The 11,688-nt window shown below is 36.1% G+C and overlaps 2 protein-coding genes and 1 long non-coding RNA gene across 4 annotated transcripts; 1 reads left to right on the top strand and 2 right to left on the bottom strand.

Moving 5' to 3' along the window:
• Window positions 1-511: 511 nt before the first annotated feature.
• Window positions 512-4,699, bottom strand: LOC120484298 (uncharacterized). The gene is made up of 4 exons (XR_005623713.2): window positions 4,321-4,699; window positions 1,082-1,156; window positions 854-951; window positions 512-770 (listed from the first exon to the last, which is right to left on the bottom strand). It is a non-coding gene; the product is annotated as an uncharacterized LOC120484298 (long non-coding RNA).
• On the top strand, window positions 2,940-7,332 carry LOC120484297 (C-type lectin domain family 9 member A). Of its 2 annotated transcripts, none has more exons than XM_039679383.2 (8): window positions 2,940-3,066; window positions 3,227-3,301; window positions 4,356-4,454; window positions 5,526-5,560; window positions 5,664-5,838; window positions 5,933-6,078; window positions 6,436-6,554; window positions 6,822-7,332. In XM_039679383.2, the coding sequence occupies exons 1-8, from the start codon at window positions 3,003-3,005 to the stop codon at window positions 7,006-7,008; spliced, it is 900 nt and encodes a 299-aa protein (XP_039535317.2). In that variant the 5' UTR covers window positions 2,940-3,002; the 3' UTR covers window positions 7,009-7,332. The 2 variants fall into 2 exon arrangements, with proteins under 2 accessions (XP_039535317.2, XP_088973850.1); XM_089117724.1 differs by having other exon boundaries at window positions 2,941-3,066; window positions 5,933-6,090.
• On the bottom strand, window positions 7,027-11,359 carry gpatch4 (G patch domain containing 4). The gene is made up of 7 exons (XM_039679382.2): window positions 11,086-11,359; window positions 10,933-11,006; window positions 9,925-10,017; window positions 9,726-9,836; window positions 9,497-9,603; window positions 9,327-9,377; window positions 7,027-8,328 (listed from the first exon to the last, which is right to left on the bottom strand). Exons 1-7 carry the CDS (start codon window positions 11,153-11,155, stop codon window positions 7,461-7,463), a joined length of 1,374 nt encoding a protein of 457 aa, XP_039535316.2. The 5' UTR covers window positions 11,156-11,359; the 3' UTR covers window positions 7,027-7,460.
• Between the last annotated feature and the right edge of the window lie 329 nt (window positions 11,360-11,688).

The following is an 11,688-nucleotide window of genomic DNA, read 5'->3' as shown; positions in this document are numbered from 1 at the left end:
TTCTGATAGAGGGCCATGGGACTTAGACCTGAGTGCAAAAAATGGAGGCTCTAGACCCTTCCAGAGCTGAGATATTGAGATCCCACGTAGCATTTATGCCATTATAAATATCTCAATATCTCAGCTCTGGAAGGGTCTAGAGCCTCCATTTTTTCACTCAGGTCTAAGTCCAATGGCCCTCTATCAGAATCCAGAGTTTCAAGAAGATCAGAGAAACTCAAATTTTCGACCCCAAAAAAAAAAGACAGTGGTACCCCTGTCGGGTGTTTTTTTGGTGCGAAAAAATAAGTTTCTCCAATCTTCTTGAAACTCTGGATTCTGATAGAGGGCCATGGGACATAAATATGAGCGCAAAAATGGAGGCTCTAGACCCTTCCAGAGCTGAGATATTGAGATCCCACACAGCATTTATGCCATTATAAAAATAGTGGGTCCGTGGATGGTGGAATTATGGGATGGAGCTTCGTGCTACGGACTCAGGGGCCCCAGCTGAATGCATATACAAGTCAACAACACATGAAACAAAGCTTTATTCAAAGTACAAGCATGTATTTACAGCCGCTGAACACATCCTACTGCAAGCGCTGAACAATCTGAGGCAATAAGGGCAGATGGAGCGATGGAGGTTCTCGTAAGGGCAGGTGGACAGATGGAGGGACTCATGAGGGCAGATGGAGAGATGGAGGGTCTCATCCATGGGACCACTTCCAGGATTCAGCTCTGGGCTCTTCATCCTCAGTGGTCACACCAGTCTGCAGACATTTCAGATCCTACAAAAATGCACAAACATTACACAAAAGCAGTCATTTAACAGCACAATGTCATTTGATTGATGTATTAAAAATAACCTTACTTTATATTTGAATAAATTCCCTAAAACCTTTTTTTCCCCAACAAATGCTGCCACCATCTTTCCTTGCAGGTCCTGCTCCAGCACAAAAGCTCTGCACTCTGCAGCAAATGCACAGAAATCAGGAATCAGAAAAGTGCTGTAATTTCTCCATTTGAAATTACAATCATTCAAATAAACTACAACTTAGGATTTAATAGATGTTGTTATCCATTTCTGTAGTACACTCACTCAAATCATTTGATGACATGATTCAGCATCATGAGCCTCTCTCCACTGGATAAACACGCGTGTGTTCTCCTGTCCCTGTAACATACATACAAGATTCACATTACGAGCTCAACACTGCATTTACATGCTGAGGTTGATGTGTTAACTCACTTTTAATCCAACTTAAATGTTCCTCATTAAATCAACACTAATAAGGGACAAATTAAACATATATCATGTTTAGTTACTTTATAGATTTGTTTATTTGCCTTATTTACAACACATTTATCTAATGTTAACAGTGTTGACAACAGTGAATTATCCTACATAATAGCACAGCACACATAACCTTACACTCAGATGAATTTTTCATATTGTGATGTGACATCACAACATGAAAAATTCATTTGCGTATAAGGATGTGCTCATCTCCAATACTTATACAATATTTTCCTTCATGATGTAAAAGACATTTTCAATAAAGGTGTACTGTTATGTAAATCCACTTTAGAAACATAACGTTACGTGTACTTACTGGAGCTCCCCTGTTAACTAGCTATAAATAATAAAACGTGTTTACAGCAAAATCACAATTGTACTATACTGTCTACTGTCTAGGGGTACCACTGTAGTTTTTTTAAATTTTTTTGGTGCGAAAAAATAAGTTTCTCCAATCTTCTTGAAACTCTGGATTCTGATAGAGGGCCATGGGACTTAGACGTGAGTGCAAAAATGGAGGCTCTAGACCCTTCCAGAGCTGAGATATTGAGATATTTATAATGGCATAAATGCTACGTGGGATCTCAATATCTCAGCTCAGGAAGGGTCTAGAGCCTCCATTTTTGCACTCAGGTCTATGTCTCATGGCCCTTCCTGAGCTGAGATATTGAGATCCCACGTAGCATTTAGGGGCCTCGTGGAGCTAGGATTGTGTCTTTATTACATGCGAAAAAATATATGATCTGAGAGAAAAAAAATGTTTGAGAGAAAAAGTTATCATACTAATATAGCAAAAAATAATATTTTAAACTAAAAAAGTTGAGAGAAAGTGTTTTCTCATAGAACATATAAAAATATAATTTTGAAATAAAAAATCTCATATATATTTTTTGCTATCAGTGTGAAAATCTATTTGCTATCTTCCGCAGAAAACCCGACCTGAAATATGAATACTGACCTTCAGAGGTAATATCAAAAACCGACAAGTGGATCATTGTAATATGTGATTACAACCCCTTCAAACACAGGCAATAAAAAAAATATATTTTTTTTGAAGAAAAGTTGTATAGGGGTAGACTTCGTACACTCTACAGTCTTTTTGCGCTTTGTTTTATCACACAAAAATAGATAATGAACTGAAGTGTATTTCCACATGACATGCCACTTGACATTTCATTAGCTTGTAGACTAAGATATTATCAATCAATAATACCCATAAGTAGTTTATATTTTCCACAATTAGCTCATAAAAATAAATTCAAAATGGGTGTCTCAACTGTACCATGGTACTGTCCCAACTGTACCACATATGGGTACAGTTGAGAAGTAAAATAATTCATCATTGAGTTATAAACAAAAACAATTTTCAATAGTAAAAGAATAACCACTAAAATTCACATGACCAGACAAAATTCCATTGCCATTTAAATTTAAATGTCTTGCCCAAGACAGAAACCGATTTCCACTGAAATGTTTGAATCTCAACAATTTGGCTGTTTTTCATCTTATTGAATTCTTATTGAATGAAGTCTGGTTAGGGATTTTGTACTTCCTGAAAACAACTCACATTTTTGCATAGTGAAAGTGAAATTTCACAACTTCCCTTTACATCATATTACACACCATTACTTCACCATTTCCAAATTCTGAACATCAAAAACTTCTCTGTGCAGTCTGGCCGACATATTCAGTGTTCTGCAGATTGTGAAGGTGAGCTGGTGCAATGGAAGATGAGTTATGCTATTCAACAGTTACCTTCAAGCCATTTAACAAAGAGAAATCTAAAGGTATGTTCAGTTGTTGTTGTTGTTGTTGTTGATGATGAATTGTTTTTCCATTTAACCATTATGTTAACAATTTTTCCACGGTTTACTGGAATACTTTTAAAAGTAGTTGTTCTCTTTTTGGATGATCAGAATATGAATGAATTAATGCTTGTCTGATTAGTGCGACAGTCAGAGGAGTCTGTCCTGTATGCAGAGGTGAACAGAAAACAATCGACTTCACATACTGAGACTACAGGTAAGAGGTCAATCACAAATAATTTCCACAACACTGCTTTATGCTCCCAACAAAAAGCAAAGTGTTTTGGCCTCTTCAGGCATATATTTTGTATAAATATGTCTACAAAATTGATATCAACTGTTACATACAGTATATCACAGATTTATAATAAGTGAACTAAAATATATTCTTAGTTACACAACTATATATATGTGTGTGTGTGTGTGTGTGTGTGTGAATATACAACCGCCTAAAGGATTATTAGGAACACCTGTTCATTTTTTCATTAATGCAATGATCTAATCAATCAATCACATGGCAGTTGCTTCAATGCATTTAGGCAAAGACAATCTCCTGAACTCCAAACTGAATGTCAGAATTGTTGTCTAAAATGTTGTCTGGTCTGATGAGTCTCGATTTCTATTGAGACATTCAGATGGTAGAGTCAGAATTTGGAGTAAACAGAATGAAAGCATGGATCCATAATGCCTTGTTACCACTGTGCAGGCTGCTGCTGGTGGTGTAATGGTGTGAGGGATGTCCACCATGTACCCATCCTCTGATGGCTACTTCCAGCAGGATAATGCACCATGTCACAAAGCTCGAATCATTTCAAATTGGTTTCTTGAACATGACAATGAGTTCACTGTACTAAAATGGCCCCCACAGTCACCAGCTCTCACCCCTATAGAGCATGTTTGGGATGTGGTGGAACCGTGGAACGGGATGTGTGCATCCCACAAATCTCCATCAACTGCAAGATGCTATCCTATCAATATGGGCCAACATTTCTAAAGAATGCTTTCAGGACCTTGTTAAATCAATGCCACTTAGAATTAAGGCAGTTCTGAAGGCAAAAGAGGTCAAACACAGTTTTGATATGGTGTTCCTAATAATCCTTTCGGTGAGTGTATATATATATATATGGAATCTCATTATAATTATATATTATTGGCACCCCAAGAAATTCATGAGTAAAATATCTCTGAAGTATATTCACATTCATATTTTTAAAAAATGTACTGTCATATGCTCACACTCTTGGACTCAAACTTGTCTAATTCTGGTTCAGAAAAAGAAGCTTCCACCCCAATCTTCAGACGAGCTTCAATGTTTCTGGGGCTGCTCTGTTTCCTCCTGCTCGCTGCGTTAACAGCTGTCAGCATTTTCTGTAAGCATTAGCACTGTTTCATTCATATACACAATACTAAGCACAATTTAATCTGACTTTTGGATGTCAACATTTCTGAAGAGTTTAGTTCCAACCCTGAGGAAGGAAGCTCAAAGAGCTTGAAACCTTAACAGGTTTGGTTTCACAAACAGGGCTTAGATTAAGCCAGGATTAGACCTTAGGTCAATTCGGGCATTTAAGTGGCTTAGAAAAAAATATTATAGGTGTGTGTACAACTTGAGATAAAACAGTGGCACTGACATATTTTAAGTTGCTTTCAGTTAAAACAGCTCAAACATGCAGTTTAGTTCGGGACTAGGTTTAAAGGGTTAGTTCACCCCAAAATGAAAAATCTGTCAGTAATTACTCACCCTCATGTTGCTCCAACCCTGTAAGACTTTCGTTCATTTTCATTCATCGAGGTCGCACGCCTCTGGAGCAACTAGGGGTTAAGTGTCTTGCTCAGGGACACATTAGTCTCTCACAGTGGATTTGAGTCCGGATCTCTCACACCAAAGGCATGTGTCTTATCCACTGCACCATCACCAGCACCCCTCTAGTTATCAAAGTAATCACAGACATTGTTAAAATAGTCCAAGTGACAACAGAACACTTTTTGTGCACAAAAAACAAACAAAAACTACTCATTTCCTTCTCTGTTGGAAGCGTTGGGGTGTTTAATTACTGAAAGAATTTTCATTCAGGTTTGTGAAACCGCCATAAGAGTATTTGTTTAGAGCTAGAACTAAAAGTAGAAAAGGGGAACCTTTAACCAGGAGAAAAGTACAAAATATACAAATTCGGGTCAAAAAAAAAAAGAAGAAGAAAGTTAAGCCATAGTGTAACAATACCGGAAACTCACTTGTGTCCTACTGTTGTAAATCAGTTGCATAATTTCATTCTTTCTTAACTGATGAGGTCAATATAAGCCAACGGTGTAATTAAATCTGGCTACTGTCTAAACTCACAACGACTAAAATATCATAGAAACATTGCATTGCAGTTGAAGAATTGTCTGCAAATACTGTAGTTTTACAAACCGTTTGCCTTTTTTGTTTATCCGCTTTGCAGGCTACATTCACATGTCTAAACACAACAATATTCTGGTAAGAGCAAAGCCTGAAAACATAAAATATTGAAATACTCAGAAATCTGCTAAACAATATGCAGAGCCAGAAGCATATCTTAACCAAAGGAAATCTCATACAGGCCCAGTACACTAAAGAGAAAGCTGCCAACCTGCAGTTACTGGCAGACAAGGAAGTGCTGGAGCAAGAGACGGCCAGGCTTGTGACACAGGGTCAACAGATGAACAACACACTGTACTTCATAATTCATAAAAGCAGCTTTTCAGGGGATAAATACTGTCAGTTCACTGAGAATGGTAAGCTGTTTTACTGAATCCGGAGTCTTAAGTGTAATGTTCTTTTTGTTGTTGTTTGTTTTATTCAGCTTATCTGAGCTATTCTCTATCACAGGGGTCTGGTGTACATCCTGCCCTCAAAACTGGATTCAAAATGGCTCCAGCTGTTACTATTTCCATAAAGGAAACCACTGGAATACATGGGCAGAGAGTCAAGAATACTGCAGGAAACATGGAGCTCAGCTGGCCATAATAGACAGTGTGGGTGAACAGGTACATAAAACTAAGTAAAGTATGGAAATACACAAGAATGTTCACATTTTTTTCTCTCTTTCTAAGACTTTATGATTTTTGACAAGTTTTGCATTTGTTAGCAGTCTACAGCTAACAAATTAATTGTAAAGTTCTTCAAAGAACTGTAAAGTGTCTTTTCTTAAAAAGTGCACCCAAGTATATACTGTAAACATGTAAATTAGGCATTAAGTTTAAATTCTTAAATGTAGAAGTTTAGCATCATGAGACCACAGTGATCAACAGTCCTGTTTACACTGAAAAAGAATGTAAATAGGAATGATTACAGCATTGTATTTATGTTCTCATTGTATTATTCATATTCAGGAATTCATCAATCAGCACACTGAACCATATTATGATATTTATCACGGGTACTGGATTGGACTCTCTGAAAAACAGGGAGACACTTGGGTCTGGACCAATGGCGCTCAGCTTGAGAAAGGGTGAGTTTAGAAAAAGGCAAAAGAAGAGATTTTAGAAGAACTATTAACTAAATTTATTATTATTATTATTATTATTATTTATTTTTACAGTATTAATGAAAAAAATATTATTATTTTTACAGTTTTAAGCCGGGATTAATGTAAATAACACATTTTAAAAAGGAAAATTTATTTCAAAACGGCTTCCTTCGAATAAATCATAAAAATACCAATAATAATAATAATTCAAAAAGCAATTAGCTGACATTTTCCATATTTCCCTTTCAGATTCTGGATCAATTCTCCCTATGAAGGATACAGGTACTGTGTTTTGTCAATGCCCAGCAAAAACCCACCGAGAAGCTGGAAATCAGAAACGTGTAGCATGAAAAACAGATTCATCTGTGAAGTGAAAGTTTTAACATGGCCAACCTTCCTTCGAGCCCAATACAACCACAGTGACCCCTCAAGATGAACAGAAGTCAATGCAAAATACGACTATCTCAGAAATCATTTTATTTCCCAGTTCAGTTTGATTTGTTAGCAATATTTTAAGGTACTGACAAATCTGAGAAATGACGTCTTATTGCACCCATCACGCCATTAAAAAAAGTTCAGCTTTAGCGACTGAGAAAAATCTTTCATCCACACAGATCATGCCACACTTTTTAAAACTATTCATATATAATCACATTTTTATGTTATGTAATATGCATTACACAAATGAATAACAAATCTTACCAGTAAAAAGCTTATTTCATGTCACCTGTTGATTTCTAAGAATAAATATGAGTGATGTGTAACAAACACATTTGCATGTTGTCATGTCTCAACTAATAGTCTGAAACTTAACAGTTGAGAATTGTTTCATCAGCACAGATCCTGATCGTCAGCCATCACCCTTATGTTTGTAGTGAGTTTCTGCGATCACTTTTTGCTCTTTTTTTTCTTTGGCGTGGACTCCTCGCACTGAACATTCTCTACCACCTCCTCCTGCTCCTTTTTGTTTCGTTTCCTTTTCTTGCTCCTCTTCTTGTTCTCCTGTCCTCCTGTTATCTGTGCTTCATTGCCAGTGTCCTCTGTCGCTGTCATCACACCAGTTGAGTTTTCCACATCTGCGGATGGAGAGGTTTCATAGAGGTCCATGATGGATTTCTTTTTCTTCTTTGAGACATTGCCAGAGGTTTGTTGATGCTCAATACTGCCCTCCTGTGGTTGTTTGCCGTGTGCGTCTGTGGAATACTCAAAGATCTCATCTGTGCCAGCTGTCTCAGCAACTACCTTGGACCGTTTCTTTTTTTTCTTCTTCTTGTGAATGCTGTCATCCATCGGCCGATGTGCTTCTCGTTCCTCTGATGCGTGTGTGAACACTTCATTCACGTCTACGCTGCATTCTCCATTGAGACCATCCTCAGGTGCTTCTTTTTCTTTGCGATTTTTCTTTCTCTTCTTCTTTGGCTCAACATCTGTGATAATATCATCGTTCATAGAAACACCATTAGAGTCTTTCCTCTTTTGGGGCTTGCTGTCCTCGGTGTCATTACTTGAAACGAGGACCTGTGTTTCCATCTTATCTTCATGGATATTATTCTCTGAGGGTCCATCCTGCCTTTTTGATTTCTTGCGTTTTGTTTTCTCTTTAATATCTGAGTGTCCCACAGGGTTTAGACGATCTGTGCTGCTTGTGGATGTTTCAGCAGTGTGGTTCTTCTTACCATACTTGTTTAAGAACTCCTGCTCCTGCTGCTCAAGCCGAGCCAGTTTGGCACTCATGGTAAGTCCATGTCTGGCTCCTCTATTCACACAAACAAATAAATAAACACATATATATTAGAGCAGTACAGTTTTTTGTTAAAAGGTCGCAATCTCGGTTCAAACACCCATGATATCTCATTCCTAAATGACAACAATTTGCCTGTGTCTATTAAGTGTCCGGAACATTTAAATTTGTGTTTGTGCTCCCTCTGCTGACCCACAAAAAGCAGTTATTATGTATAAGCATGAAACAGCTATTTATATTATCACAGAAGTTCTAGGATAAAAGTTTATAGCTCGGATGTAAACACTAATGTCTACGGACAAGACTTTAAAAAAATAGAGCAAATCACCTTTTAAAAATGTGCCACTTCAAAAAAATGATTGAATTGATTACCTCGCTACACCACTAGGTTGCGACAAGTGACTGGTAAAAAAAATGTAGTTGTCATTGAATCATTCATTCATGAAACAATTCAAGTACATAAAAGTGAATCATTCATTCAAACTTTTTTTTAATAAATCATCAAACATTAATAAAAAATATTTAATTGTTTATTACATTTATCCGGAATTGTATAGCCCTAACATTTATAAGAAACCAACATATCTTACAGTGTTATTGTTTACTAATACTAAAACAATTAAAAAATCTTTTTTTAAAAGACTTTAATGAAATATAAATATTAGATGAAAAACATAAGCTTATTTTTTTTATATAGTTACCCAGGCAAAATTAGGTTGAGATGAATTACTAAATTAACTCAACCAGAAAAAAAAAATGAAAGAAAAAACTGAAAATATGAAAAAAGCTCAAATATTCAAATATTAGAATAATACCATAAAAATGGACAAAGTTGCACTATCTATGATTATTCTTATGACTTGTGTGTCCTGCTCAGTTGTGATATGAAATGGGTCAATGCTACAAGTTCTTGTATTGTGTAAATGTATTTATATTGGTTTGACTAACACATTATTGTAAGGATAATGTGGATTTGGATGAATCAGTGACAACTTTGTGAGATCAGAGCTTACTTGTGTGCTGTTCGTCCTCCACAAGCTTTTAGCAGATCTGCATCAGACAGCCTTAAAACAGAGAAACAAAACAAAGACAATTGATCCAGCTGAATGCAGAAATTAAAAGTATTAATTGCAAAAGTATTTTTAAGGAATGTGTCACAAATCATGATTTTGGCTGCTCATACTTGGTAGTGGTGGAAAGGTCCAGTTTCTGGTCCTCATCTTCAGAACTGCTGCTATCATCTGAATCAGAGGTCTTTTCTGGCTGCTCACCTGACAGCAGTGTAGCTGACTGAAAATGGAGAATGATGACTTTAAAACAATTACACAATACAAATACTCAATTATCGCTCCTTAAATGCTTATGGTATTGTGAAAATATAGTGATTGTGTGTGCCGTTTATGGTTTTGCACCTTGACAAAACATCCATAGAGCATGGACTTGGCTTGCTGAGCTTTGCGTGGCTTCTTGTTAGAGATCAATCCATCACTGCTGTCAGTTGACTTCGTCACCACCACACCAGTCTTAACCAACAATGACAACATCAGATGACTAAAACATGCCCTCATTCACTGCTAACATATTATTTTGAGTTTTTTGTATATTATTTACCTGCGCTGCTTCCACAACCAGACTGGATGAGGCTTTGTTAAAAACATGGTCCCACCAGTGAAAACTGAACTGCTCACCTTCCTTATGGCCCATCTGAAGACAAATGATCAAATTGAAATACAAAGGTATAAGGTCTAAAACAGCTGGAGAATAAAAAAAGATAACCTAAAACCAAAAGGGTAGTTTACGTGACCTGCAGAGAGATATGCTATACTTAATCTACAACTGTTTATGACAACAATTTCTGTAATTATATTTAGATTCTAAATACAGTATAATTATCATTATACAATATTATTATTTAATTTCATATTAAGAAACTTGCATTAAAGGGACTGTAAACTGCAAGAGCTAATGGGTGGGTTAGGATGATAAACCAGATGGTAAGGATATAGATCACCATAATCATTATTGTTAACAATATATACAGGTCCAACTCGAAAAATTTGAATATTGTGGAAAAGTCCATTTCTTTCAGTAATTCAACTTAAAAGGGGAAACTAATACATTATATAGACACATTACATATATCAAGCCTTTATATAAAAAAAAAATTTATCACAGCTTATATCTACGAAAACATTTTCACAATATTCTAATTTTGAATTTGGGGTTTTCATAAGCTGGAAGCAATAAACATCAAAATTATAACAAATAAAGGACTGAAATATCTGGAAATATATCGATGCATCGGGATTCGATAGCATTTCCCTACTATGCAAAATGAGTCTATATGTACATTAGTTTCACCTTTTAAGTTGAATTACAGAAATAAATGAACATTTGCACGATATTCTAATTTTCAGAGTTTCACCTGTTTGTTTGTGTGTCTCTCTCTGTGTATGTATATATATATATATATATATATATATATATATATATATATATATAAACCAGTTCATGATAAACTTTATGCCCATATTGTCAACTACCCACGAGCTTTAATCATTGTAATTATCAACAACAACAAAAAACAAACAAAAACATTGCATAAAATCTCTCACTCACCCCTCCTTTACCATATTTAATTTTGACTTTAATAGCCTCTGAGATGCCATTCTCTGATCTTCCCAGTCCTTTACCTACAACACAAAAGTCCAAACATTAGACATCATAAAACAGGATATAGCCAAAGAAGCCCTAAATGTCTTCTGAATTCACCTTTTTCCCATCCGTGTCGCAGAAGCTGCTCCTCTGCGAATTTTAGCCCTGTACTCTTTTCTTTGACCATTTCCAGAACAACTCAGAATCCGAAAATGTGAAGCAGTTGTAAAACAGATTAAGCAATATTAAATATGCGTTAATTCAGTGTAATTTTCAATAAAACACTGCCATACATTTCAGGCTCGTACCGCAAAAAGAGGTAAGCAATAATCTCTAGCACGCGTTCAGCAAGGAAGCAGACATGACACCAGCTAGGTAACTATGGAAAGCGAAAAGGGTCATTGATCTCGATTAACGAAACGCGTTCTCTGAAAAGGGCAGTTTGAATGAACACACATAGAGAGATAGTTGCTGTTTGGTCATATTCCAGGATGGCTATGTCAAGATTCATTATGCTCAAATTGGGAAAGAAGGGTTGGATGGAAGCATGAAGAATTGTTGTCACACATGAATTGAACATATATATGTACACACACACACACACATACAGTACAGCAACTGCCATGTTTGGTAGAATAGATAATTGAAATTAAATTGAAATAGAAACTCAACAGGTGTTCCTGATAATCCTTTAAGTCAGTGTGTACATATTTATACAGT

The sequence above is a fragment of the Pimephales promelas genome, chromosome 12 (genome assembly GCF_988280905.1).
Source record: "Pimephales promelas chromosome 12, fPimPro1.hap1.1, whole genome shotgun sequence".
NCBI classification, from domain to species: domain Eukaryota; kingdom Metazoa; phylum Chordata; class Actinopteri; order Cypriniformes; family Leuciscidae; genus Pimephales; species Pimephales promelas.
The sequence above is the reverse complement of the archived record's forward strand: the minus strand, read 5'-3'. Positions and strand labels throughout refer to the sequence as shown.

Bases quoted from the DNA above. Each gene is read 5' to 3' on its own strand.
- LOC120484297 (XM_089117724.1), top strand. From the start codon at position 3,003: ATGGAAGATGAGTTATGCTATTCAACAGTTACCTTCAAGCCATTTAAC. The intron at 4,455-5,525 runs GTAAGCATTAGC...TCCGCTTTGCAG, and splicing joins AACAGCTGTCAGCATTTTCT to GCTACATTCACATGTCTAAA. The intron at 5,561-5,663 runs GTAAGAGCAAAG...AATCTCATACAG, and splicing joins CTAAACACAACAATATTCTG to GCCCAGTACACTAAAGAGAA.
- gpatch4 (XM_039679382.2), bottom strand. From the start codon at position 11,155: ATGGTCAAAGAAAAGAGTACAGGGCTAAAATTCGCAGAGGAGCAGCTT. The intron at 11,007-11,085 runs GTGAATTCAGAA...TTTGTGTTGTAG, and splicing joins GCGACACGGATGGGAAAAAG to GTAAAGGACTGGGAAGATCA. The intron at 9,378-9,496 runs GTATGAGCAGCC...CTCTGTTTTAAG, and splicing joins GACCTTTCCACCACTACCAA to GCTGTCTGATGCAGATCTGC.